At 35.4% G+C, this 25,906-nt stretch overlaps 3 protein-coding genes across 4 annotated transcripts; 1 reads left to right on the top strand and 2 right to left on the bottom strand.

Annotated features, from left to right (window-relative positions):
- Window positions 1–8,141: 8,141 nt before the first annotated feature.
- Window positions 8,142–9,096, bottom strand: LOC144559945 (methyl-CpG-binding domain protein 4-like protein). The gene is given in 4 exon segments (XM_078309111.1): window positions 8,142–8,381; window positions 8,526–8,722; window positions 8,791–8,979; window positions 9,031–9,096. Coding segments are annotated over 4 exon segments (582 nt in total). The 3' UTR covers window positions 8,142–8,251.
- A 4,299-nt stretch (window positions 9,097–13,395) lies between these two features.
- On the top strand, window positions 13,396–16,218 carry GONST3 (golgi nucleotide sugar transporter 3). Of its 2 annotated transcripts, none has more exons than XM_078308141.1 (2): window positions 13,396–13,584; window positions 14,931–16,218. In XM_078308141.1, exon 2 carries the CDS (start codon window positions 14,931–14,933, stop codon window positions 16,014–16,016), a length of 1,086 nt encoding a protein of 361 aa, XP_078164267.1. In that variant the 5' UTR covers window positions 13,396–13,584; the 3' UTR covers window positions 16,017–16,218. The 2 variants fall into 2 exon arrangements, with proteins under 2 accessions (XP_078164267.1, XP_078164266.1); XM_078308140.1 differs by lacking the exon at window positions 13,396–13,584 and adding an exon at window positions 14,641–14,862.
- A 2,999-nt stretch (window positions 16,219–19,217) lies between these two features.
- Window positions 19,218–22,196, bottom strand: LOC144559396 (acireductone dioxygenase 1-like). Its single transcript, XM_078308414.1, has 6 exons — window positions 22,163–22,196; window positions 21,083–21,151; window positions 20,888–20,975; window positions 20,345–20,439; window positions 20,025–20,264; window positions 19,218–19,580 (listed from the first exon to the last, which is right to left on the bottom strand). The coding sequence occupies exons 2-6, from the start codon at window positions 21,092–21,094 to the stop codon at window positions 19,452–19,454; spliced, it is 564 nt and encodes a 187-aa protein (XP_078164540.1). The 5' UTR covers window positions 21,095–21,151; window positions 22,163–22,196; the 3' UTR covers window positions 19,218–19,451.
- Between the last annotated feature and the right edge of the window lie 3,710 nt (window positions 22,197–25,906).

Raw genomic sequence — 25,906 nt, 5'->3', positions numbered from 1 at the left:
GTTTGAAATATATTTAATAATTTTCAATTGATGAATTTTTTTTAACAATATTAGGCTTACCTTAACTTTATACAATTATATATATGTCATTTGTATATATTATCTCCTAAAAATTCTTAAGCGAGCTATTTTTTTTAAGTACATGGTTTTATATAAGAAAAAAATATTGTAATATTCACCTTTCTTTATTAAAAATTAAAATATCACCAGGGTAACTGTTTTCTTCTGGTATTTCCTTCGTTTCCTTTTTCATTCCAGTATTTTGTTTGTCTAGAATAAATTTAAGCGTAGGGAAAAGCTACCAGATTCTATTAAAAAAAAAAGGTTGGTGGAATAATTATGTGAGTCATAACTCATGAGTAACGATCTAAAGCACTTCTTCTTACACAGAAATGTCAACAAAACATTTTTAAAAAAAAATATCATCCAATTGCATATTTGGAAGAAACGTGTGGGTTTGAGATTCCCTTGTGGTAGTTGGAAGGCAACTAATCAACCAACGGGCAACGGATTTGCATCTCTTGCCATTATGGAAAAGTATTCTCAGTTACTGTAAAAGATTCTTCTCATTTTACGGTTTGACTTGAAATTAACTCCCAGATCCTTTGAGATTCGGACTAACATAGGGAATAGTATTATTGGGCTTTGAGATTTGTGCCAAGTTAAAAATAACGGTTCAGATTAACTAATTGTAAAAGATTTTCTATTATGGCACCGGAGAAGATCTGAATTCTGCCATTATGATGCCACTGTTCTATCAATGTGCCGAAATTTTTATCTATAACATATTCAAAAAAAAAAAACCCAAAAAACTATTAAAAAAAATATGTTTTGGAGGGATTTCGAAAAATACCAAGACCGCCAAATAAATCTGCGGCTTCATTTTTAGAAGACCACAGATTGGTTTGGTGGCCTCCAAAAAACACAAAAATGCACTGTACTTTTAAATATATTTAGATTTTTGAGGGCCTCCAAACCAATCTGCGCTCCCCCAAGAATGGGCCGCAGATTGGCTTGGAAGCTCTGGTATTTTTTGAAATCCCCATAATTTGAGTTGTTTTGATTTATTTATTTTTTAAATATGGTATAAATAAAAATTTCGGATCAATGTGTTTTAATTTGATCATACCTCTTTAATTATTGGAATTCTAAATATTAGTTCTGACGTCTGGTAGAATTAACCATGCATACTACTAGTCCGAATTGGCTTACTGAAATATGTAATAAGCCCACATTAAACTCCTACAAATTAACATTGATTAAAATCAAATTGGTCAAGCTTTCAAATGATAAAAATAAAAATAAACCCAATAAAAACAATTTGTCCAATAATTTTTTTTTTTAAGTTGAGAGCATAATTCCTGGGTTTTTTCTGATGAGGTACTTCATTCATTCAACTGTAATACTTTTCTATCTTTTTTGCATGTAGATGGAAGAAATGGTTTTTTTTATTACGGTATAAGAAGGAATTCACATCCTCTCAGGTTACCGGACTGAGTACAATTGAATGGACGGTAAAAAATTGTTCTTTTTAACTTGGCACGAATCTCAAAGCATAAATAATACCCCTCCTGGGGCCATCCAAGAAAGAACAGACTGAGAGCAAATCTGAACCGTCCATTTCAATTGTGTTGAATCAGGTACCTGGGAGGATACGGATCCAAGAAAAGAGGACCTCTAAGAGTAGCGTGATAACAGCTGGAAATCTATTAAAATTTAATTTATTTTACCAAGGTGTTGCCCCAGGAAAAGTTTTGCTGACTTTTGAATTATTAAACCAAAAAATTGTATAAAGTGACAAACTGAGATCGTGGAAAATGTTGCATAGTTATGTCGAAATAACTCTAAAGATGGCTGAAGGGTTTATTAATATATATTTGATAACATAAGGCAACATGCTGTGAAATATATGGAGTAGAAAAATAATATAAAATTGACAAAATGCACTTATCTACCTTGCAAAATTTGAATTTGTCAAATAAATCAAGTCCAGACTCCAGGCACGAACAATTCAATGATACTAGTTTTTCAAATATCATATATGTCACTTATTTTCAAATGGAGAAATTTGCACCCGACGACATCAAACTCAAAATTTGAGTTTAATAGATTTTTCTACCGTTCGATATAATTTTAAATCCGTATGTGATAAATTTGCACGAATTTTGAAACAAACACATACGTATATTAAAATAAGGAAGCAGCTAATAGTCCATGGCCCTCAGTCCCCCGAAAATTCCCGGACTTTTTACACTAATTCTATAAACAAGTTCATTAGATCCGGTAATACTATGAAAACAATATTATAAACAAGTTCAATGGATGTTCTGCAGATGAAACCGCGTGGTCCCAGATGAAAACTCGTGAAAGCTGTTGAAAACGCGTAGTCAACGAACAAAGTACAATTGGCAGTTAAACTGGGGACCACCTTCTGTGAACATACACATATTATCCTATTAACATACAAATCAGATCAGAAAAGGAAAAAAGTTTCAAAAAATAATTCAATTTTCAAAAAAAAGGAAAAGCTGTAAAAAAAAGAGGAAGGGCTTAAATAGGAAAAATGGCGACCGGTTATGGCAGTTGAAAGCGCGTGGCCTAAAAAACGCGTTGGAACTAAGCTAAAAAGTGACGGTTTTTATACGCGGGGATTTTCGGGGGACTGTAGCCCGGGGGACGTTACATTTTCTCTCAAAATAATGCGTCCAAATCTTAAAAAGAATCAAACTGTAGAGAAATAACCAAACCTTTCACGTGCACCTATCACGGTGCAAAAAATTATTTAATTTGATGTCACCATTGTCACGATACTTGAACGACAATCAACAGCTAGGCATATATAGTATCTCATTAAGACAGCTTTTGATGTATACTGTTACATCTGCAAAAAAAAAAAAATCGTAAAACGTTATGTAACGTTTTTCATTGTAAAACTTGATAAAAATGGCAATTTTATGAAGGCTGGATTCAATTAAAACGTCATAACATTTTCAGAAAACGTTATAACGTTTTATACACTAAATTATGCGTTTTATACACTATTTCCTACGTTTTTCACCAGCTGAATCGTTATAACGATTTACCAAAACGTTATAACGTTTTATGCGACAATGTGAGGGTCTATTTAGCAAAATTTTGTGTCTCTTTCTCTCTCACTCCGTCCCTTCTCCCTGCCTGGTGTGTGTTCCGCCCCAAAGAGAAAAGAGAGAGAGAGCTCCATTATTTCACAAAAGTTCGAGAAATCGAAGGTAGGAACGAGAAATTGGACGTGGATCTCATCTAGCTCTCCCATTTGGTATTCCCTTCTCTCCTCTTCTCCCTCAAAATCCGAATTTCACCATTGTTAGGGTTTTTCGTTTTAAACTCGAGATTTGTGTTTGAATTACTTGTAGACTAGCTCCTTGAGCCTCCTTGGTTATTTATGTGTCGATTCTTTTCCCGATTTCACCTCGATTTTGGATTCCCATTTCTAGGGTTTTTGGTACCAAATCCGAAATTTGGAAATATTGTTGATCGGTTAGGCTAATCCGACCAAATAGACTTGTAATTGGTAAACCTCTCTCTCAACCTTGACATAGAGCGATTAATTCAATTTTCGACCAAATTAGGGTTTAATTAATTGGCAAATTGAATTGTTACGAGAACCAAAATAGTGAGACGGTAAAGGAATTGTTACCAAATTGGAATTGTGTATGGTCTAGAGGACCCAAACGTGAATATGAGAATTGATAAGAGATGTTAAGTAATTAAGACCAATGAAGAAAGGGTTGACACCAAAATATATGAATTTCGTTAAGGAAAGTATAAAGAGATTAATACAACTCAAGCAAGCACCCGAACAAAGGTTAAACCAAGGGTACATTTAATATAGGTGTAGGCTCGACCGAGCAAGACTTTGTGGGACATTTCGAGACGTCTGATCCATAACTAAGCGGTACGCTCGTCGTAATCAGGTGCGGGGTTCTTGGACTTGTTTGATGTTTCATTTTCAGAAATTAAATTATCTTTTTCGATTGTCATGTTGTGTGATTGATTATTGCATACTTGGAATTGTCATGTTGTTTGTTTGATTGTTGCATATTTGTTAGTTGCATAATCGTAATTGTGTGAATTGTTTACATAACTCAATCTAGTTAAGACCGAATTGTTGTGATATGGTTGATTTGCATATTTGTATGGTTGTCATTTTGATTGTTCTCTTATGAATTGACTATGGATAAAGGTCATCACAAATTGATGATTGTGAAATGATATGTGAATGAAATGGCAAGGTTGAGCTGTATCAGCTAACTTTGAGATGATATGTGAATGAATTTGGAAAGTCTGCTAGCTGACTTTGATCCCAGGATCCTAATGGCCTTAGGTGAACGGCCCTCGAGGTTTCCCAGTACCGGTTGGGACGAGGGGTGGGTGACTGTATATATATGTTGATTGTGATTATGGGTGACCTATGTGTGACGTATGTGGCTCGGGGGCATTACCCTACGTGGTAATGCATTTGGATGGTCAATTGACTATGACGACATTCTGATTTATTTCATGTGAATTTTCATTTTATGACTTCGAACCAGACTTTAGTAAATAGTTAAGCCAAAGCATTTACAGATGGGTGTCAGACAAAGGGACCAGCTCGATGGAACATCTGTAGGTGTCTGTAACCCTACAGATGAGGGTCAGATAAAGGGTCCAGCTCGGTGGAACATCTGTAGATGCTACCAGCCATAATAAAATGAGTCAGGCCAAAAATGTGTTTGTTTGAACTTCATCTTGGAAATTCCTTAAGTTGTTTTTCATTCGATTATTGTTGTCGAGTACATGCATTCATTTATATATATATTGTTATAGAACTGCTAATGCGATTTTGTATGGATTTCATTTTTGAACATGGAGTCTGATTGCAAGTCTAATAATCTAATTGTGGCAAATTTCGCACTGAGAATTTATTCTCACCCCCTCCCTTTTGGGTCATTTTCAGGTTTATTACACGAATACAGAGAGATGGTTCTGGATTGCATCTGACAACATAACCACATGAAATTGGGGATTTGGGTGGTTGAAACTGACAGGATGCGGGAGACAATTCTAAATTATAGTTTGCCGTATTCTGTCAGATAAATCTTGTAAGGAATAAAGGGATGTGGTTATTATGTAAATGTGTTATTGGTAATGCATATAAAAGATCCACTGCCTTGCGTATATATATATGTCTTAATAAATATACGCGGCAGGCTGTTATACCCGGGATTCGGGGTGTGACATATACGTTGAAGACTGTTTATTTAATCAAAAAGAGGATAACGACGGACATCATGAAGGGGACGTTGCAAGAGATGCTTGTATTGGGAAATATCTAAAAAGCAAAGATGATCTCTTGTATTGGGAAGTATTTAAGAGAAATCTACATATCACTTAAAAGTAAATGTTAATGTAATAGTTATAATTTTAATTAGAATAAAGATTTCTTTATCACAGTTTATTTCCCCTATCCATCATCTGCCAAAAGGAAGACATGGCTGCTCCACCCCCACCCATAACTGCTGCCGTTAAGAAACCTAACAAGCCACGCAAGCCGCACGATGGTGATACTTCATCTGGTGCTCATGCTGTCAATGTAAAGAAAGTGACAAAATCATGCAACCTACTGACAGTGAAGGAACCAACTCCTTTTAAGGCTGCTGAGAAAAGGTCGGAGGCGTACCGCAGAGTGCCTCCTAATTTCAACTTTAAGCCGCCTTGTTCGTGTCACCACCTCATTCAAGAGGATCACACTTTTGATCACTGGAGGGTCCTCGTCGTTTGTATGCAGGTATATACATAAAGAATTCATATGCTCCCTGGAGGGTCAAACTAATAATGTTATAAATTGATAAATAGGTAAAGAAAGTAGTAAAAGACTTCTTTGTTCTATGTCCCGATGCTGAGACTACAACAAAAGTTGACGTACAGCAAATTGAAAATGTGATTTGCAATCTGGGATTGCACAAGAAGCGTGCTAAAATGATTAAACGCCTCTCAGAGGAGTATTTAAGGCCTGATTGGACTCACGTCACTTCTCTCCATGGCATTGGAAAGTAAGATACCTCATCATGTATATTTATTCTACAATTAATGTCAAAACAAAACACCTCTCACAAGAGTATTTCATACCAAAGCTATGTGCTTCGTGAATCAAATGAACAAATGACTTTGTGAACCATTTTATTTTTGCTTTTCAGGTATGCAGCTGATGCATATGCCATATTCTGCACTGGAAAGGGGCAGATGTGAGACCCTAAGATCACATGTTGGTTCATTATTGGAACACTATTTATGGCAATGACACTGGGCCTGATGCTCCGCTGTAAGCAAATGGGCTGATTATTATATTTAAGGTTTTTTTTGTGGTTTGGTTTTGTTTTGTGTAAGTATGGGTTCCAATGGTTTTACACGAAGTTTAGGTTGTGTTGTGAATTTTGTGATACAGTTGAAGAAATCATCAAGATGTTCATATGCTAATCTTTAAACTTTTGAAATGAATAAGTTTTAAAAAAATTATCTCCTTATTTACTTTAAACAGAGATCTGAAGTTACTTTATTTAACATGATATGCTACAATATTGTATTTCTAGATTTTATGGTACCTAGGATATGAATGATCATTGTTAAGATTTTGCAATTAGTGACATTGCAGAGTAAATTTCCTCCATACAAGTTTCAATGGTAGTTACCATATTCTTATTTCTAATTTCAATTTCAATGGTAGTTACCATATTTCTAATTTCAATGGTCAGCAATCAATTGACATTGCAGAGTAAACCCTACTGTATCCATCCATTTAGTGTAATACCTACAAAAAATATTTAAAAGCTTCTCCTCTAGATTTTTGGTGGTAGCATTTATTTAAACGATCGTGCTGCGAATCAAAATTAGGTCGAGAAAGCGTGTCACATGCTCAAGCTCAATTCATTCTCCTAAATGATCCACTACAACTAGCATCGTATAGTTTTCGTGTTAGTAATCTACGACCATCACATTTTGTTGCTTTTCATGCTGTCTGCACAACAACCAACAGGCTATATATATAGTTATAATGTTACAATTAGGAGGAGGGTTCCAATGCCTTATTTTTTTCATACCATATCATACCTCGTATTTTATATTTTCGTTTTCAAAGTACAAATTGTCGATCCGAACCGTTTAACAAAATATTTATACTAAAATATGCATGGAGATGAATTTTTTTTGCTATTTTTATATATAGATACTATAGAATTTGTACCTATCTTAAAAAATAGCAAAAAAATTCCAAAAAATATAAAATTTCATCTCCATGCATATTTTAGTATAAATATTTTGTTGAACAGTTCAGATCGACAATTTGTACCTATCTTAAAAAATAGCAAAAAAATTCCAAAAAATATAAAATTTCATCTCCATGCATATTTTAGTATAAATATTTTGTTGAACAGTTCAGATCGACAATTTGTACTTTGAAAATGAAAATATAAAATACGAGGTATGATGTAGTATGAAAAAAATGAGGCATTGGAACCCTCCTAATTGTAACATTATAACTATATATATAGCCTGTTGGTTGTTGTGCGGACAGCATGAAAAGCAACAAAATGTGATGGTTGTAGATTACTAACACGAAAACTACACGATGCTAGTTGTAGTGGATCATTTAGGAGAATGTATTGAGCTTGAGCATGTGACACGCTTTCTCGACCTAATTTTGATTCGCAGCACGATCGTTTAAATAAATGCTGCCACCAAAAATCTAGAGGAGAAGCTTTTACACTAACTGGATGGATATAGTAGGGTTTACTCTGCAATGTCAATTGATTGCTGACCATTGAAATTAAAAATATGGTAACTACCATTGAAATTGAAATTAGAAATAAGAATATGGTACTACCATTGAAACTTGTATGGAGGAAATTTACTTTGCAATGTCACTAATTGCAAAATCTTAACAATGATCATTCATATCCTAGGTACCATAAAATCTAGAAATACAATATTGTAGCATATCATGTTAAATAAAGTAGCTTCAGATCTCTGTTTAAAGTAAATAAGGAGATAATTTTGTTTAAACTTCTTCATTTCAAAAGTTTAAAGATTAGCATATAACATCTTGATGATTTCTTCAACTGTATCACAAAATTCACAACACAACCTAAACTTTGTGTAAAACCCTTAGAACCCATACTTACACAAAACCAAACCAAACCACAAAAAAAACCTTAAATATAATAATCAGCCCATTTGCTTACACTGGAGCATCAGGCCCAGTGTCATTGTCATAAATAGTGTTCCAATAATGAACCAACATGTGATTTTGGGGTCTCACATCTGCCCCATTTCCAGTGCAGAATATGGCATGTGCATCAGCTGCATACCTGAAAAGCAAAAATAAAATGGTTCACAAAGTCATTTGTTCATTTGATTCACGAAGCACATAGCTTTGGTATGAAATACTCTTGTGAGACGTGTTTTGTTTTGACATTAATTGTAGAATAAATATACATGATGAGGTAGCTTACTTTCCAATGCCATGGAGAGAAGTGACGTAAGTCCAATCAGGCCTTAAATACTCTTCTCAGAGGCGTTTAATCATTTTAGCACGCTTCTTGTGCAATCCCAGAGTGCAAATCACATTTTCAATTTGCTGTGCGTCAACTTTTGTTGTAGTCTCAGCATCGGGACATAGAACAAAGAAGTCTTCTACTACTTTCTTTACCTATTTATCAATTTATAACATTATTAGTTTGACCCTCCAGGGAGCATATAAATTCTTTATGTATATACCTGCTTTCCGGAGGTCAGATTAAGTAACATGCAAACGACGAGGACCCTCCAGTGATCAAAAGTGTGATCCTCTTGAATGAGGTGGTGACACGAACGAGGCGGCTTAAAGTTGAAATCAGGAGGCACTCTGCGGTATGCCTCCGACCTTTTCTCAGCAGCCCTAAAAGGAGTTGTTTCCTTCTTCTTCTTCTTCTTCTTCTTCTTCTTCTTCACTGTCAGTAGGTTACATGATTTTGTCACTTTCTTGACATTGACAGGATGAGCACCAGATGAAGTATCACCATCGTGCGGCTTGCCTGTTGACATTCTCAGGCCTGATTTTAAGCCTGGCTAGACGGGTACGATCTGCGCAAGATTCATGGTGTGGCCCAACTTGCCACAGAATTGGCACAGACGACCAATTTTCTCATATACCAAGTATGCAGTGATCTCGCCGGCGGTAAGGTGTCGCATCCTGACCTTATCCTTCAGAGGCTCCATTATTGATGACAAAATCCTGACTTTGAAAAATCTCTTGCCGTTTAGTGAGGCACAGATCGAGAGAGACAGCGGCTCTCCTACCTTCTTTGCCAACAGTAGCAAACCTTCTTCCTTGAGTGAATCTTGTCCACTCGGTGAAACTGAACCCACACTTCCGCTGTCTCAATTGGCAAAGGTAAGTGCATTTGGGATTCACAAGGCGACACAGCAAACAGGTCTTGCTGATATATCCAGGGCCCTTCTTCGAGGACCCGGTCCCGTTCAACTTTGGAAATGAACTCTATTAGATATGCACCCTTTTCTCTATGAGTAAAGATAGTGGATGGCTGGACCCGCCATGCTCTGCGCATAGTCTTCTCAAACTGTGAATCAAAAACCATGCTATCAGTACACACTTTTGCCTTAAGACACATACCCCAGTTGCGATAGGCAACAGCTGAGTCCGGGATAATAGCTACATCAGTTTTGCTTGACTCATTTGCTTGCAGATCTACAAACCTTCTAATGAGTTCCTCATTAGATTGATCAAAGGTTGCCATGAGTGAGATGAAGGGTGGTGATGGACGGTAAGGTTGAGGGAGGAATAGAGGTTTTGAGGTAGAGTGTAGGTGAGAGAGTTGGATGGTTCTGGACTTTGATGTAAAGGAAGAAGGGCGGGGTCCTAAAATTGAGGAGGTGGATGGAATTTTCCTGGTAAGATTAGGGTTAAAAGGTGCAATGAAATTTTGTTTTTTTCCCCCTTTGAGGCTGTTTTACAACGGTAGTGGCAGATTTGATTTCTTTCATGATTGATAGGAAGGTTCTTTTATTCAAAGGGGCAAATGCAGTGTAGGCACGTGGCAGCAAAAAGGTTTGGCGTTTATGTTGGGATGGAAAGGGGCAAGTTTTGGTTTATTGATGGTTGCACAGAAGTCAGGCCTCAGCCTCAGAGCTATAGAGAATCCCAGCCCCGCATGGTAGTCGTACCTGAGGAAACTGCCCATCTGAGCTTATGGCAGAGTGATGACTGTGGTATTTTGTTTCACCTTATGCAAAGTGGGTGGACTTGGTTCATACATGCTCTCTGTAGGTCGCTGATCTCTTTGGCTTTGCCTTGCTCACTGACCACCTGGTTGCCGAATCCTCTCCTCCGCCGTCAGCCATGTCATATGAGCATAATATAGGGAAGCTCTATTGGTTGCATTTTCCTGTTGATCGAAGGTTCTATTTGCACCCCTTCACTGAACCTCTGATTGCGGGCCCCCGGATATAGGGCCCCGGTATTCAGAATTTCGACGAGGTCGGTAGAAAGACCAGCCTAATAAAGCCACCCTACATTCTCTCCATTTATCCTCAAAATTGATGCGAGGCCGGTATAAAGACCAGCCGATAGAAACTACTAAGTCATCTGGCCACTCATTTTTACTATATTGCCAGTGCGCTGCATAAAGTAAAAAATACTCTGTCAATAAATGTCATGAGCCTTTTTACTGGAGAATCCGCTGAACATTAATATTTCCCAAAGTCTTTGTTCTAGGACTCTTGTTAGTAGTTACAGATAGGTGGGTCCTTACGGAGCTCACTTCATATAGTAACTCGCTTTAGGAAGGTTATAAGAGGATACGCAACAGAGGAAAAAATATTTCTTTCTTTTTCATCTTCCTAAAGCAGGGTACCTCAGAGACCTGTCATATCAACGCTTGATGAGACAATAAATACAGCAGTTCAAACATGCGTAACTTAAAAGAATAAATTAATGAAGCTTTGGAGTATGTAGATTTGGAGATTTTCTTGGAGGTGAAGAGACAAGGGGAAGAGAGCGGTGGCAAATTGGGTCCAAAAATGTGTATTATTTTGAACTGTTGAAACCCGCCTACCTTACGAGTGATACATCTACATGAGAATTATTTTTTTGGAGATTATTTAGTTTGTTATTTGAGAGTTTTGAATTTTTACCACCATTCCTGACCAAAATAGTGTCAGTTCCTGTCAAAACAAGTTATGTTCCTGGATGTTCCTGGATAATGCAGAAAATGCTATAGTTGGGCCAAAGACGAAACAGACTGTTCCTGGACAAAACAGAGGTCGAAACCAATGTACATAAAAGGTTGTAGTTCCGCCAGAGTCAAAACAAGTAGCCAGAACAGAGGCCAAAACATAGTCAGGAAGCATTTATTTTTGTTATTTATGAACCATATTAATTATAATGCATTTATTTTTGTTATTATATTTTTTTTTTCATTTTTGCATCATGTTATTTTTGTTATTTTTGCAGCATGTTATTTTTGAATCATATTAATTCTGATGCATTTTTTTTGTATCTGTAGTAGATTTTTTTCTCTATACTATAGCCAATAAATAAAAACTAAATTTTTTTGGATCAGTATCAGGCACATGATCTGGAGCAAACTACAAGTAGCAAACATACAAGAGATTTATTTACTTTATTAAATTAAAATTTAACAAAATTAATATTGTGTATTAATTGTTGAAATAGAATCAAGCTAATTAATTGAAGATCAAAATTTTATAATGTTGAGTCAATACCAAAAAAGATTGTGTAAATATCAGCACGTTTTGACTGTTACCGTAACCGTCTCGAGATCAGCTCCCGGCGAAGATGCCGGATTCATTTTTCTAGTAATTTTACGAGTCAGTCAACGGCGCAGATCGGATTTCAAGAAAAAAAAACACTCAATTAAGTTTTACAAATTAACCTCGATAATTGTATTCGATCCGATATCCATAATCCATGCCGTAACGGCGTAACTCCAGTTCCCTATCCAAGATCAGACATGCGGCTGATTTGCAGAGAAGTATATCTTCTTTTTTCTTTTTTCTTTTTTCTTTTTTCTTTTTTCTTTTTTCTTTTTTCTTTTTTCTTTTTTCTTTTTTCCAATTCAACCCGTAGGTGAATTATATTAGAAACTTTAAAACTATTACAATATCATAGAATTAAAAAAGCTAGGAAAAATAAAAGTGCTTTCTAAGCATCAATGATTCTAAAAGCCAAACTTAGAAGATAAAAATAAAACAGCCCCGCTGCTAGGTTAAACAGCGAGTTAGACCTCATTCGTAATCAGCTTGTTTATAGATCAAGCTGAGTAAACGAGTTTGAATTTTAGGTTCTAAGCTGAAATTGTTGCTCAAGACTGATTCATAGTTTGTCCGAGCGAGCTGAGCTAGCTCGTTACCAGCTTAGTAGATTTATAAATTTGTATATTTTTTTTCCCGCTATATCTTAAATTTTCATAATACATCTTATCAATTATGGCTAAAACAAAATAATATTTATATGACTAATTGACGAGGAATACTCTTAATTCAACTGCAATTAAGCAAATCAACTACTATAAATTAAGTTTACAGCTAAAGTCATACATACAAAATATCAAAATCCTAAATTCATACAAAAAATATTCACAGAATAAATTCATGCATATTAAATCAAACACATTCATACAAATTAACTTAGTTACTTATAATTAATTCATACATATTCCATACAAAATTACCAATCAACTTAAGCACAGTTCAAAGTGCAATTACCATAACACTGGCTATAACATCTATAGACCATAATATCTTCAATCTGAAGTGAACGAATCAGATTAAACTATTAAACATCGTATATTAAATAGCTCGTTAATGATCGAGTTGGCTTGTGCTGAGCCAGGCCAAACTCAAACTCATTAATTCTGGCTCGAGTATGTGGCGAGCGAGCTAATTTTAACTCGATCCACTAACGAACGAGTTGTTACCGATCGAGTCACGGGCGAATACCAAGCGGGCCACGAGCCACGAGCTTTTTTGCCAGCCCTACCCGCTGCTACTCATTCCTTCGAATATGTGAAAAAATTCAAAGCTGAAGGGCCTCTTGGTAAAAGTTCCACCATACTTCCCTGACAGCCGCCCCAATTTTGCCAGTAAAGACCGCCCTTCAAATCCTTACCAAAAGCAATTGTACTCCTGCCCCGTTTGCAGAGAAGTATATCTGTTTCACTGTTTGCTGTTTCAATGGATCTATCAATCTATTCGAATACAACCTTGAAATATACCCGATCCGAAACGAATAGACCCGCTATTTTGAGATGATCCGATACCGATAGCGGATTTCCTCGGGAAAACCGGACAATTAGGACTTTTGATTTTTAATTAGAGTCAAAAGTGTAAAATTGAACCAATCGAGAAATTAATTGATTTAGTTTCAGACTCTCTATTTCTCTCTCTCGTTCGCTTGTTCGCTCCCTTGCCCTGCTTCAGTGCTTCTTCACAGCGGCTTCTTTACAGAGAAAAAGCCCTACCTGCTTTGTATGCAGTACTGGATTTTTACTGGTAAGCACCAAGAAATATTCGATTTTGGTTCTAGTTTGTTAGTTGGAGTTCTGGTGACCTGTTATTTTCAATTGATAGTATCTTTTTTGTTTTATTTGTTTCCCAATTATTGGTTCCCCACTTGAACAAATGTATAGTTTATGGAACTATCTTAGTATTATATTGGCCTCAATCAAAGCATTAGATGTTTGAATGGGTTCTAAATTTGCAATTGCTATTTAGATAGTTGGTCAATTATTGTTTGTTGCCAACTAATTTGCACCCACGTTAGCCATTATTGTGGGGAAACCAAGCTTTCAATATGTACTTAAGATATTAAATGTTGTACTAGTTTATACCAGATACATCCAATTATCCCGTGTAATGGTGCATCTTCAAAGTGCATAATTACAGCTTAATTAGTAATATCTTTTATAATTGGATGTATCTGGTACTTCATTATTCTGACTTTGTACTTTTATTGCACATTAGAAGAGCTTGATATTTAAATAAGTTGTGGATCAATTATTAATTGGAATTTAATAGAGATAATAGAAAGAGAGAGAAAGTTGCAAGCACATCGCTGTCAATTTTTGCTGAGAAGGGGGAGAGAGAGACAGAGCTACCTGCAATAAAAGTTGTTTTTCTCAGTTCGACAAAACCTATAATGAAATGCTCATTTCATATTTATAAACTGCTACTAATTTTCATTCATTATTTAAAATCACCTCTAGTTATCATTTGATGAAAAAACTTAACACTTTGTTTTGGGGAAAAAAAACACAGTTCTGACAATAATATTAGTAAATGCAATTGGGTCAGACAATTTCTGGTATTTGGCTGAATATTGAAAAAGATGGTATTTCTGCCAGCAGAAATTGAAGTAGGTTAGAAGAGAATTTGTCTTCACTAATGAGACATTGGATTCTAGTTCGATAACCATTAATGAAAATATCAGACCTAGTCTTTCTTTGACTTGGTTAATTATTCATCAGTCTTAATCATCTTATTGTATTTATCTCATAATAAATATATATATATATATTAAAGAGGAGTGGTTGTGACATGTTCCTACCTCGTTGACTTCAAAACATGTGTTCCAATTATGCCACTTTGCACCCTTATTTGAACTAGTCTCACATACTTTATTACCTTCAATCAAGAAGGGATCTCTCTTATTCCTCTCCCATAGAGAAGCCCATTATTCATTACTAATCCTGTGCTGTTTCCTTCTGCTTTCTGTATTTGTTTTTTACTATCTCCACTCGCATGGCAAATCCTCGATTTGCTCGTTCCAAGGTACCTTTCTTCTTATTATCTTGTTTGCTCAACTTTTTGAACTTGTCTCTGAACATTTTTTTCTTCAGATGTCTTCTTCCACTGATGAGACGGAACTCAACCCACAGCCCGAATCCAGATGGCAACAAACCCTAAACACACTTCTCCATCAAGCATCAGTGTATGGTGTTGCAGCTGGCTACTGCCTCTCTGCCTCTCTCCTATCAATCATCAACAAATGGGCTGTTATGAAATTCCCCTATCCTGGCGCTTTAACTGCTCTACAATACCTAACTAGTGTAGCAGGTGTGCTACTATGCGGCCAATTGAGAATAATTGAGCACGACTCGCTAAACCTCCGCACTATGTGGAAGTTTCTCCCTGCTGCGGTCATGTTCTACATTTCCATTTTCACAAACAGTGAGCTCCTCTTACATGCAAATGTGGATACTTTCATAGTGTTCCGATCTGCTGTGCCAATTTTTGTTGCTATTGGTGAAACCCTATATCTGCACCAGCCGTGGCCTTCGTTGAAGACCTGGCTTTCTCTCACTACTATTCTTGGTGGGAGTGTTATTTATGTGATTACTGATTACCAATTTAGTGTGACTGCCTACAGCTGGGCTGTTGCATACCTGGCCAGCATGTCGATTGATTTTGTGTATATCAAACATGTTGTCATGACTATTGGACTGAATACATGGGGACTTGTGTTGTACAATAATCTAGAGGCATTTTTGCTCTTCCCATTGGAGATGTTTTTAATGGGAGAGCTGGATCAGATGAAGGTCGACAGCTCTAAGGTTACAAATTGGATGTCTTCTGATGTGATCCTTCCTGTGGCACTCTCCTGTTTGTTTGGGCTGTCGATTTCCTTTTTCGGTTTCTCATGTAGGCGTGCAATTTCCGCAACTGGGTTTACAGTGCTGGGGATAGTAAACAAGTTGCTGACAGTGGTAATTAATTTGGTGATTTGGGATAAACATGCATCATTTATTGGTACAGTCGGCTTGTTGGTTTGCATGTCAGGTGGTATTTTGTACCAGCAATCAACTACTAAACCAAAGGCACCAAAGGTTGAGGAGAAAAGTGAACAGGAGGATGAAGAGAAGCAGAAGTTGGTGCAACTGGAGTCACAGGAAATGGATTCGAAAAACAGTAGCTCTTCATCATGATTGAGAAGTTTTCTTTCTTTGTTAGGAGATGATTATCAGAAATGGGTTATTCTTTGATATTATTTAAAAAAAAGGATGTTTACTGTTTTGAGAAGGGGTTATATTTGTTAGTACACTTCAGCTTAAAAGAGCAGTTTGATTTGTTTACTTAGAATATTTGTGTAACTTGAGTTTCATAAGTAAAAGCTAAACAATTAATGCTCTGATTGTTCTGTTACATTCTGGTAAGCTAATGGGTTAACACTTGCCTAAGTACCAAATCATTTTTTTCTGCATCGTGTAAATGCATCCTTTCAGTAATCTCGTAAAAGAAGCTAATATTTTTCTAGGAGCTTACAGGTTCAACTGAATATGCAAGTTCAGAAATTTAACAGCTGTACCTACTAATTAATTTAGTTGCAATTACAACCAGCAACTTTCTCTTCGATATTTTCCAAACAGGAATCTTTTATTGTGCATTTCGGATAATTTATTTAATCAAACGAACTTCTTATATATATTTATCTTGGAACAGGTCTGATCTTTCTCCCACTAATTCAAAACCTATGTTATGTATCACATCATGGGTGCGAATATTCTATGATCAGATTTTTAAGATGTCAATTTATTAATACCTATTCATGCCTTGTCTAGAAAGAGCATTCCATGGAATAAGGCGCACTTTGCTGTACAAAAGGTATTTAATATCTAAAAGTTGACCTGTGAATACCGGCTTCAGATTAGCCCTACTGGCTACTGTCAGTCTGTCTTTTTTTTTTTTTTTGTGGAAAACTTTCGCTGCGAAGTCGTGAGGAGTAATCAAACTTTCGACCTTTAGATACAACTAATTCTAGGACTTTTTTTTAGTCAATTGTGCTACCTCCTCTTTCTCGGCTACTGTCAGTCTAACTTTCGCTGCGAAGTCATGAAGGAAATCGAACTCTCAACCTTTGAGTACAACAATCCTAGAACTTTTTCCTAGTTAATTGTACTACCTCCCCTTCTTGGCTACTGTCAGTCTGTCATTGATCTGATCAAGGATGACTCAATGGTTCCAAGGGAAACTCCAAGCTTATGGCTTATTTATGTTGTGTGGCCTAGAAAACATTTGGGCTGTGGTTTTAAGCAGGCTATATATATACTGATCACTATTCGCTTCCTCTCTGTGTTTATAAGATCCAATGCCTACTGGATTTGCATATCATACCAACTACACTGGACCTCAGTTTTATTTTAACACACTACATAATATGCTATCCTTGTCAATAAATCATTAGAGAATGCCGAAGATACGATTATCGTATGTTCTCTTGATATTTTTACAACATTGTAACACGTTTAAAAATACCATTTATTTGAATCTTATTATTAATTTTGTTGGAATAGAAGGTTGTGATTACGTTGCAGTCGTGTCTCCTCTCCTCTCCAGTTTAGCTTATTTAATTATATTGTTTTTTACATAAATTTAGCTGACTTGACAGCAGAATACAAATAACACGCAAGTACACATTACTTTTAACTTGTTGGATATAAAATTAATGATAAAAATAAGGAAATCAAATTTAACGAAGAAATTAGAAGAAAAAAAAATACTATGACATTAGTTTTAAGGAAATAAATTCTTTAGTAGACATATCAGAAATAAGTTTACAAGAATAACATGATATAAAGGGTATATAAAAATTAAAAAGTATAAATGACCTGCATAGAAGGCATTTGGGCGAGTATTTCAACTAAACATGTTATAAGCAACAATCAAAGAGGAGGAGAATCATGCATGTCAATCTATCAATTTAAGAGGAGCATACTATTAAATCATTGCAGAAGACTCCATTCATGGCCATCAAATATGTACTGCTTAGACTCCAAGATGCATACTCCCGAAATTTGTGAGCTACTAGTATCAGAAAAGGATATCGAAACTATAACGAATTCGTATCCTCTGCATTAACTCAAAAAAGAATCTTTTGAGTTAATGCATCTGGACTGTCCGATCCGCTTTAAGATCCATGCAAACTAGATCTACACTGATATTAAAACGCCCCCTACATTATAGGCTGTGGTCGGATTGACTCCGTTTTAAATCAGACGGGCCGCTATGCGTTAACTCGAAAAATGTTCTTTTGAGTTAATGCAGACGATACGGTGCAAGACAGCAAACAACTCAACATATGACTAAAAATCTAAAATGTAGCCTTCACGCTCTATCATGGCCACACCTTTCTCTCCAATTAGCACAAACAAGAAGAAGAACATGATGATCCAACACACAACTCTGAAACCTTGTAGCAGAAGTGCTTCTCCTTTCTTCTCCATTATAGGAGATAATCCCCAAAAACAACAAATCCTCTCGTATGGGAAGTATGCATGGTCAAACTACCTAGAGAATTGCTGGCGTTGAGGATATCCATGGTCCTAAGGATATTGAAACAAATTTATGCACTGTACCAGGGATGCTGGTATTGGGTAGGTATTATTTTCATTGTAACTTTCTTTCCAAATCGGACGCAACTTGGCTAAAAGCCTACACTTTTGCCCCCATTAATTGACATAACAATTTTGGTCACCACCATCTGTGGTAAGGCTCAGCCCCCATGATTTCATCAGATTCCTTGAATTAATTTATTGGCAGGGGAATATTATGGTCGAATCAATAACTTCCCCACGGCTTCTTTGCTGCCACACACCTTATTTACGTCTCCCAGATAGTATCACAGCCTCAGAGTATCAAATGGTCTATATTTGTTGGGACCTGACCTGGGGTAAGAGCTTGTGAAGAATTAGAGGGAGATGACACGGGAAGTTCATAGGAAGCGCAATTTTTCAGTTCAAAGATTATGTGCGTGGCGAGCCAACGTAAAATACAGTCTTTTTATAAAAATGAAACTTTCATGACTCCGGTTGGGTTTCATTTCTACCCTACTTCAATTTGTTTGGGACTAAAGGCTTAGTTGTTGTTGTTGTTGTAAAGATTATGTACATTCAGGGGCAAAGGACAGGATAAGTGTATTGCTGCAATGGTATAAGGCACAATTTCACCCATTTAATTGATGATCTGTCGGAGACAAAAAGGATTATAAAAGAATTCTATAGCTGCGATTGTTTAATTGAAACTGTAGATACATTTATCCTTAGGACCATGGATCGACGTTAAATTTGATTCTGGTATGCCCTCGTACAGTACGTAAGACTATGTCAATATGTTACAAAAAAAAAAAAATGTGTATATATAATCCATTGATTCACAAGTTATTTAATAAAGTGATGATTGTATGAGTCTGAGAAGTCATAATACAAAAATAATTGATTGTGCACTTATTAATTAGTTACAGACTAATGACAACATAGAGGGAGCATTCAAAGTTCTGGCTTTATACTGATTCATTGTTGATAGACCTTTATATCCTGACATACGTATTGCGAATATTCAAGTATAGAGCACTCACACAGTCACACTCAATGGGCTTCAAGGGCAATTCCGGAATTCTCTACAAAGCTCTTAATGTAGCCTTGCCTAGCAGGATGATCCTCCTGAGGTCGGTTGTATGCAATCCAAATTGGCTCTCCAACAAACAGTCTCATTAGCTGCATGAATTTCACATTTCAGAATTCAGGAGGACTTTTACAAATTTAACAGTCCAAGGATTCTACAATCAGTTTTTGCTGTGGTTTATACCTAAATAAATCTACAGAACTCCTGAAGCTCCTGAATTATCCATATTTCTCTTGGTTGTGTGTGTGCATGTGAAGCGGGGGGGGGGGGAGACGTGTTTATTAAGTTTATGAAGTGAATGACATTTATTCCTTTCCCAAACATCCAAACTTAAAATCATAGATTATGAATTTTGTTTTGAAGCATCTCAGTTTAATAGTTAAATCACCATGTACTGCTTCAACCTGTTGAGATCTGATCGTTTTTCTTTTTTATTATTCTTTTTGGAGTTTGGGATTGAAAGGGTTCAACCATTTTCGTAAAAGCTCTCAAAAAAGTAAGAAAACAAATGAGAAATTGTCTTGGATTTTCAGTACCTTGACATAGTTCGAAGTGTCAAGTGTAAAGCGGTGATAGATGCCGGCAGGTAGAACAATCATATCACCCGCTTTGATCCAGATCCGAATCCATTTATCATCCTTGTCGCGCACATCAAAATACCCACTACCCTCTAAGCAGTAACGGATCTCCTCATCGGTATGGATGTGCTCTGTATAAAAGTTCTTTATCTTTTGTTCATAATTCTCAACTTTTTCAGGGCACAAATCCAGGTAATCCTGCATAGCAGTTATGTTAAAATTTAATGCAAATTGGATGTCTGTATTTATTGAATAGGCAAAGATGAAATTGGACAGACCATGTAACTGTAACCTCTACTTTCTCTGATTTTCTTTAACTCCTCATTGTTTTCATGGTTTTCTGGATTCAAATGCCAATATAAGACCCCAATCTCTGCAAATTTTGATCAAACTCGTATTAGAGCAATATGTTGATACCTAATTCTGATAAAGTTGTTCTCAATGTAAAGCATTGACTTTTAATGAAAGCTTCTCTGAAACTATTTCTTAGTTACAGCCAGCAGTCAATAATTTTGCAAGGGAAAAAATGGATGTAGTATGTGAAATACCTAATTTAATGCTGACATGAATTAACTGGGACAATCAATTACGAAAATGAACCCCGATTCTTATTAATTTCCCTCAAAGAAAGAAGCTCAAACCCATCAATTTCTCTCATTTCTTTTCCTTCTTTTTTTACTCAAAAAAAAAGGAAATGAAATTAGTTAACTATACCCCTAAAAAAATGGGCTCAAACTATTGGATGGCACCTAACCTAATTGAAGTCGAATACAGTTGCACTAGTATGAAGGTTTCTATGAATAATACTACAAAATTGATACCTTGAAGCTTGCTTAGGGGCACAGGCTGGTTAGGGTTTTTCTTGTGAGGAAGCCTCTGATCTTCTTCGTTCTCCTCCATTACCCAAGCCTATTAAACAAATCACCAATCAGAACACATTCAAATTCAATTAGCTAATTAAATAAATTGTCAATAGGAGCACCGTTTGTTTCAATTGAAAAGGAGTACATTCTCACCTCAATCGCCATGGATTAGTATTCTCTGATTTTTTTAGCCGAGCTTAACTTGTCTCAAAGACTCGAGAGCAGTGGCGAGTCTAATGTGCAACAGGGTAGCCACTTGTCTACCTCTGATTTTTTTTTTTTTTTTTTTGGACCGGATTTTTTCACTGAACTGGCTACCCCAGGCCCAAACGGCCTCAATAACCCAGAGCAAAGAAAAAAAAACAAAAGAAAAACTCTCTCCGCTAGCCCTGCGCGAAGAAAAAGAAGAGGAAAAGCCCTCCGCCTGTGCCCGCAAAGGAAAGAACAGCTAGCCCTCGCCCTCCGCCTACGCTACGCTCTCCGCTAGAAAGTAGAAACGCTCCGCTCTCTCCTGGGCTTTCGCCTTCATCCGCCTAACCTAACAAATGTGTCTTGTCTCCCGGCTCTGACCACGCCTCTGCCTTCTCCTCCGCGACTCCACCCCTAGTGTTCTTCCTCACTGTCTAGTTAGTTTCTTAATTTATTGGTTTATTGGGAATAGGTATTGGGTAATCAGGGCTGTCAGCAGGAGATTCGCATTGCTATGATCGATTTTCCAGCAACCTTAAAGCTGTGTAACATTCGGTGATTCTTGTTGTAAGCTAATTTCACTTAGTAGATCAGTCAAACAAGCATCAAAACTTCTAAATTGTTTGTATGCTAATTTCTTTCTGATAAAGTCCCTAAAATATTTGTAGCCCTTTCAAAAATAAATTTCACACATAACAATTGCCTGCTATTTCATTATCTCAGTAGATGGTTCTAAATTTTACAAAACAATTTATTAGTAAAACCCCACAATTTCTGAGTGGACACAAATTAGTGTATTCAATGGCTGGAGGACATGAACATGGCATTAATGGCATTAAGTTAGGATTACTTACTGGTATATTGTTTTCGGTTTTGTCAGGAAATTTTTTATTGAGTTAAAGACTTAGTCTACTAGTTAGTATATTTCTTGCTATTTTTTTGAATCGTGTCTTTAATCCGAACTGAATCTGTTAATTTATTCGAACCCGAGTCCAATTTTTGCCTACTTCTAGTCCAAATCCTAGCCTCGCCACTGCTCGAGAGGTCAGATTACTACTCGCACAGAAATTACAAAACGAGAACGCTTGAGAGGCACAGAGAAACCAATGAACAGTCGTGTGCCACGTGTCCGGTTGTTTGAGTTTGTGGTGCATCTGTGCTAGCCAAGAGAAACCACAACTTTCACTCAAAAAAAAAGAAACCATAAACTGAACCTGATATTTTTGACTGAGAGAAACTGACAATTGATAAAACTAAAAATTATAAAAAAAAAAAAATTTGATATCACTATAATGGAATATGGCTTTTTGTCCTGTATTTAAGATCATTTTGTAAACCGCTTAAAACTCCGAATTTTTATAGTTAGCATTTGATATAAAAAATAAAAACGAATAATACCCAGTTCGATTCGTCAACACCATGAAAATAAATTATCTCGTGAATCTCGAACAGTACCTCAACTTTTGGAGAAAATCTCTAATCAATTTTCCGACAGTACTTATCTTTTGAAACTAAATTGTTGTTGATTATTAATCTTATTTTTGAGACTTCTAATTTCTATTTAATATCTAGAAAATAAGTTATATCCAAGTTTCGAATTTACGATCTCTCACACAAAATATTGTTGTAAATTATATTTAACTAAAATTTGAATTTATAATTTTATAAAAATTGTAAAGAAAAATAAAAAAGGAAATATCAGAATGACAATAATAGCACCATCAAAGATATTGTTCATTGAAATAAAAATATATTGTTGTAAACTTTTTAATTTGTAAAATTATGGAAGTTATAAATTAAACAAGGATAACAAAATAAAAAGGAAAGATACGAATGACATTAATAGCACTATCAAAGATATTGTTCTTGAAAAATAAAAATTATATTGTTGTAAATTTATGAATAACTAAATTTTTGAATTTTTAAATTTACGGAAATTATAATTTAAAGATAACAAATATTAAAAGAAAAGATAGGATAGGAATGAGTTATAGCAGTATAAAAAAATATGTTCATGATAAAAAAATTATAATATAAATTAAAAGAATATCAATATAAATATTTTTCAACTTGGTATCAGAGCCGCGTATGAATAATACGTGACTATAATAGCATGTCGAAACTCACTTCAATTGTTATCCACGTAACTTGCAACAACATATATCTTAATATAGGAGTAAGCTTTTTTTTACAAAATAAATGTGGGACTAAAGAGAGAAATTGAGCCGGCTCCTTTTGTCCCCCAAAACCGACCAAACATTAACGTAACTGCAAGCACAAAATAGCTTTTAGGGTTTGACCAAAAATCCGGTCTCTTTTCTCTTAGCTCGGATCTAGTATGATTTGTCTTTGCCAAATGTTACTTTGTATATATATATATAGAGACATGTATGTATGTATGTATATGAATTAAGCTTTTAAGTTTGCCAATTGGCTCAGAATGGCATCGTCATTTGTTGACAAGATAAGGATCAGATGCATGGGAGATAAGATTGTTAATACTGTGGTCGTTTTGCTGTTTTTCGAATAAAGATTGGAAATTAAACGATTTAATTATTTAATATTTACAAATATATTTTTTTTATTTCGAACACGCAATATCTTATATAGAAAGCATTATCATTTTACTTTTAGAGATACATATTAAGGAGACATCATATTTGATTCAATATGTTTCATAAAATAATCGATGGGCATCTCTTTTCTGAGCTTTTTATTAATATGCAAAAATAATATTAAATTTCTAGAAGTGATTTTATATTTTTAATATTATAATATTCTTTTAGAATTACTTCTAGAGAATTAGATGTGGTACCTTAAAATTTAAATATACCAAAATGATTATGATAATTTCTTTATATATTCAGAAGTGACTTTTGAACCGAGGTCAATATCTCAGATTCAAAAAAAAAAAAAAAAAAAAAGTTGGCAGTATATTGAAAAAAATCCTAGGCGGTATGCAAGCAATTTCTGCGTACTCTCAAAAGAACAAAATATAAGAAAACAGCTCCTTCCAACTTTCGATAAAATAAGGAAATATTTTTTTAGGTTACAAAGAAAATTGTTTTATTTTGAATGTAGACCGGAAATAGGTAGGAAGCATTTATTCCTTAAAATTAAATTCGTTCTTAAGAGATATACGGTGAATATTTAAATGGCATATAAGTTCAGAAAAGAAAAAAGAAAATAAAAACATTAAAGAGATGCAATTAGCAAAGATGGAATATTGTCATCCAGGTTTTCATAAAAGAAGAAGAACAAAGCAAAGATGGAATATTGGAGCCATGCCAATATTTCAAGGCCCATTGGGCTGGTTCTTGTAAGAAAATCATATTCAATTGCATTAAAGCCCAATTAGACATTTATTTGGAAGAACACTAACCAGCCGAAAGTGTCTGAATAAAATATATATCTTCGGATCATACTTGGTTAAACAAAACTAAGTATGGTACAATTGGATAGAATATGGGACAAACATTAATTATTTAAGAACATAAACTACATGGTGCCATGTGAAGTTGTCACATGAAAATGGAATTTGTTATTTGAACAGCATGCTCAGTGCCATTCTTCTTTGTCTCACATATTATTTATTTATCATTATATGTTTTGCACACCTGGTAGAAGACACATTTTCCCATCCTTCATATGCTCTACACGTGCACTTTGATCCTCCCATGATCTAATCTCATCAGATGTCTTTGAAAAATAATAAGGGCCCCCAAATTTCAAATCAAAAAGTGGTCTTCATCTGGAAAATAGTTCTAAAGTTATTCATGTCAGTGCCAATCATCTAAACAAAACTACAACAATCGGGCTCCATCTCTCATGTTAGACCTACCTTATTGATATATGGAATGCTTTTTTATTGATATATCATTTAAATATAGAATGCATTATATATTTTTTTAGAGCAAAGGTCTATAGCCATATCTGTCATTTGTTTGGACCTTCTTTTTGAAATAAAATACAGCAGTAGAAAGAAAACCTTAATCTGAGAAACTGATAAACTGCTGCAGCACACACCGGGAAAAAAAAGCAAAAAATATGTATTTTTGGAGTGCACAAAAATTCCTAGAAAGGTTAACATTGCATCGTCTAGTCCATGTCAAGATCATAGACTGTTCGCTTTTCCATCGCCACTCGTGTAGGAGGTACGAAAGGAGAATTGCAATAGGGACACCTGCTGGTATGTTAGGCATCTGATGGACGGATCAGTTCCAGTTGTATTATCCTCTCCATTTCTAAGTACTAGTGAATGACATCGGCGATGGTAAAAAATGACTATCCGTGAGGGTATACCGATATAAAGGTGTTTTTTTTATTAGTGACGGTAGTATCCGCAATGGTATACCGACAATATCTCTCGCGGATACTGTTCTATTCTTGTATATATAGCACCGCTAGCTACATCTCCAATATATAGATGAAACAAAATTAAGATGAATTTAAGTTTACTACGGACATTTAGTATTAAAAAAAAATATCGTACCAGCCTTAGACGATGATTTTAACCTTTGACATATTCTGCTACAAATAATGCTTAATAATCTTGAAATTTCCATTTTAGGAAATAATTTTATAATAAAAAAAAAGTGCGATGGCTGATAACACCGTTGCCTCTTTTTGTAATCGAATTGGAGAGAAAATCCTTAAAAAGCTTTTATTAGTAGCTAACTATTTGCAGTATCCATATATACAAGAAAGAGTTGTGAAGTCTCACATCCCATGGATAGATATAATTTCACTAAAATAGATGTAAGGGTAATATCGGTAACTCATGGAAAG

Source organism: Carex rostrata, chromosome 9 (genome assembly GCF_964058835.1).
Source record: "Carex rostrata chromosome 9, lpCarRost1.2, whole genome shotgun sequence".
Lineage (NCBI taxonomy): Eukaryota > Viridiplantae > Streptophyta > Magnoliopsida > Poales > Cyperaceae > Carex > Carex rostrata.
Note: the sequence above shows the minus strand (reverse complement) of the source record. Positions and strands in the feature narration are given on the sequence as shown.

Coding starts and splice junctions, on each gene's coding strand:
- LOC144559396 (XM_078308414.1), bottom strand. Junction 20,440..20,887: donor GCCCCTAAGCAAGCTTCAAG/GTATCAATTTTG, acceptor CAAAATTTGCAG/AGATTGGGGTCTTATATTGG. Junction 20,265..20,344: donor GTAGAGGTTACAGTTACATG/GTCTGTCCAATT, acceptor ACTGCTATGCAG/GATTACCTGGATTTGTGCCC.
- GONST3 (XM_078308140.1), top strand. CDS start 14,833: ATGGCAAATCCTCGATTTGCTCGTTCCAAG. Junction 14,863..14,930: donor CTCGATTTGCTCGTTCCAAG/GTACCTTTCTTC, acceptor TTTTTTCTTCAG/ATGTCTTCTTCCACTGATGA.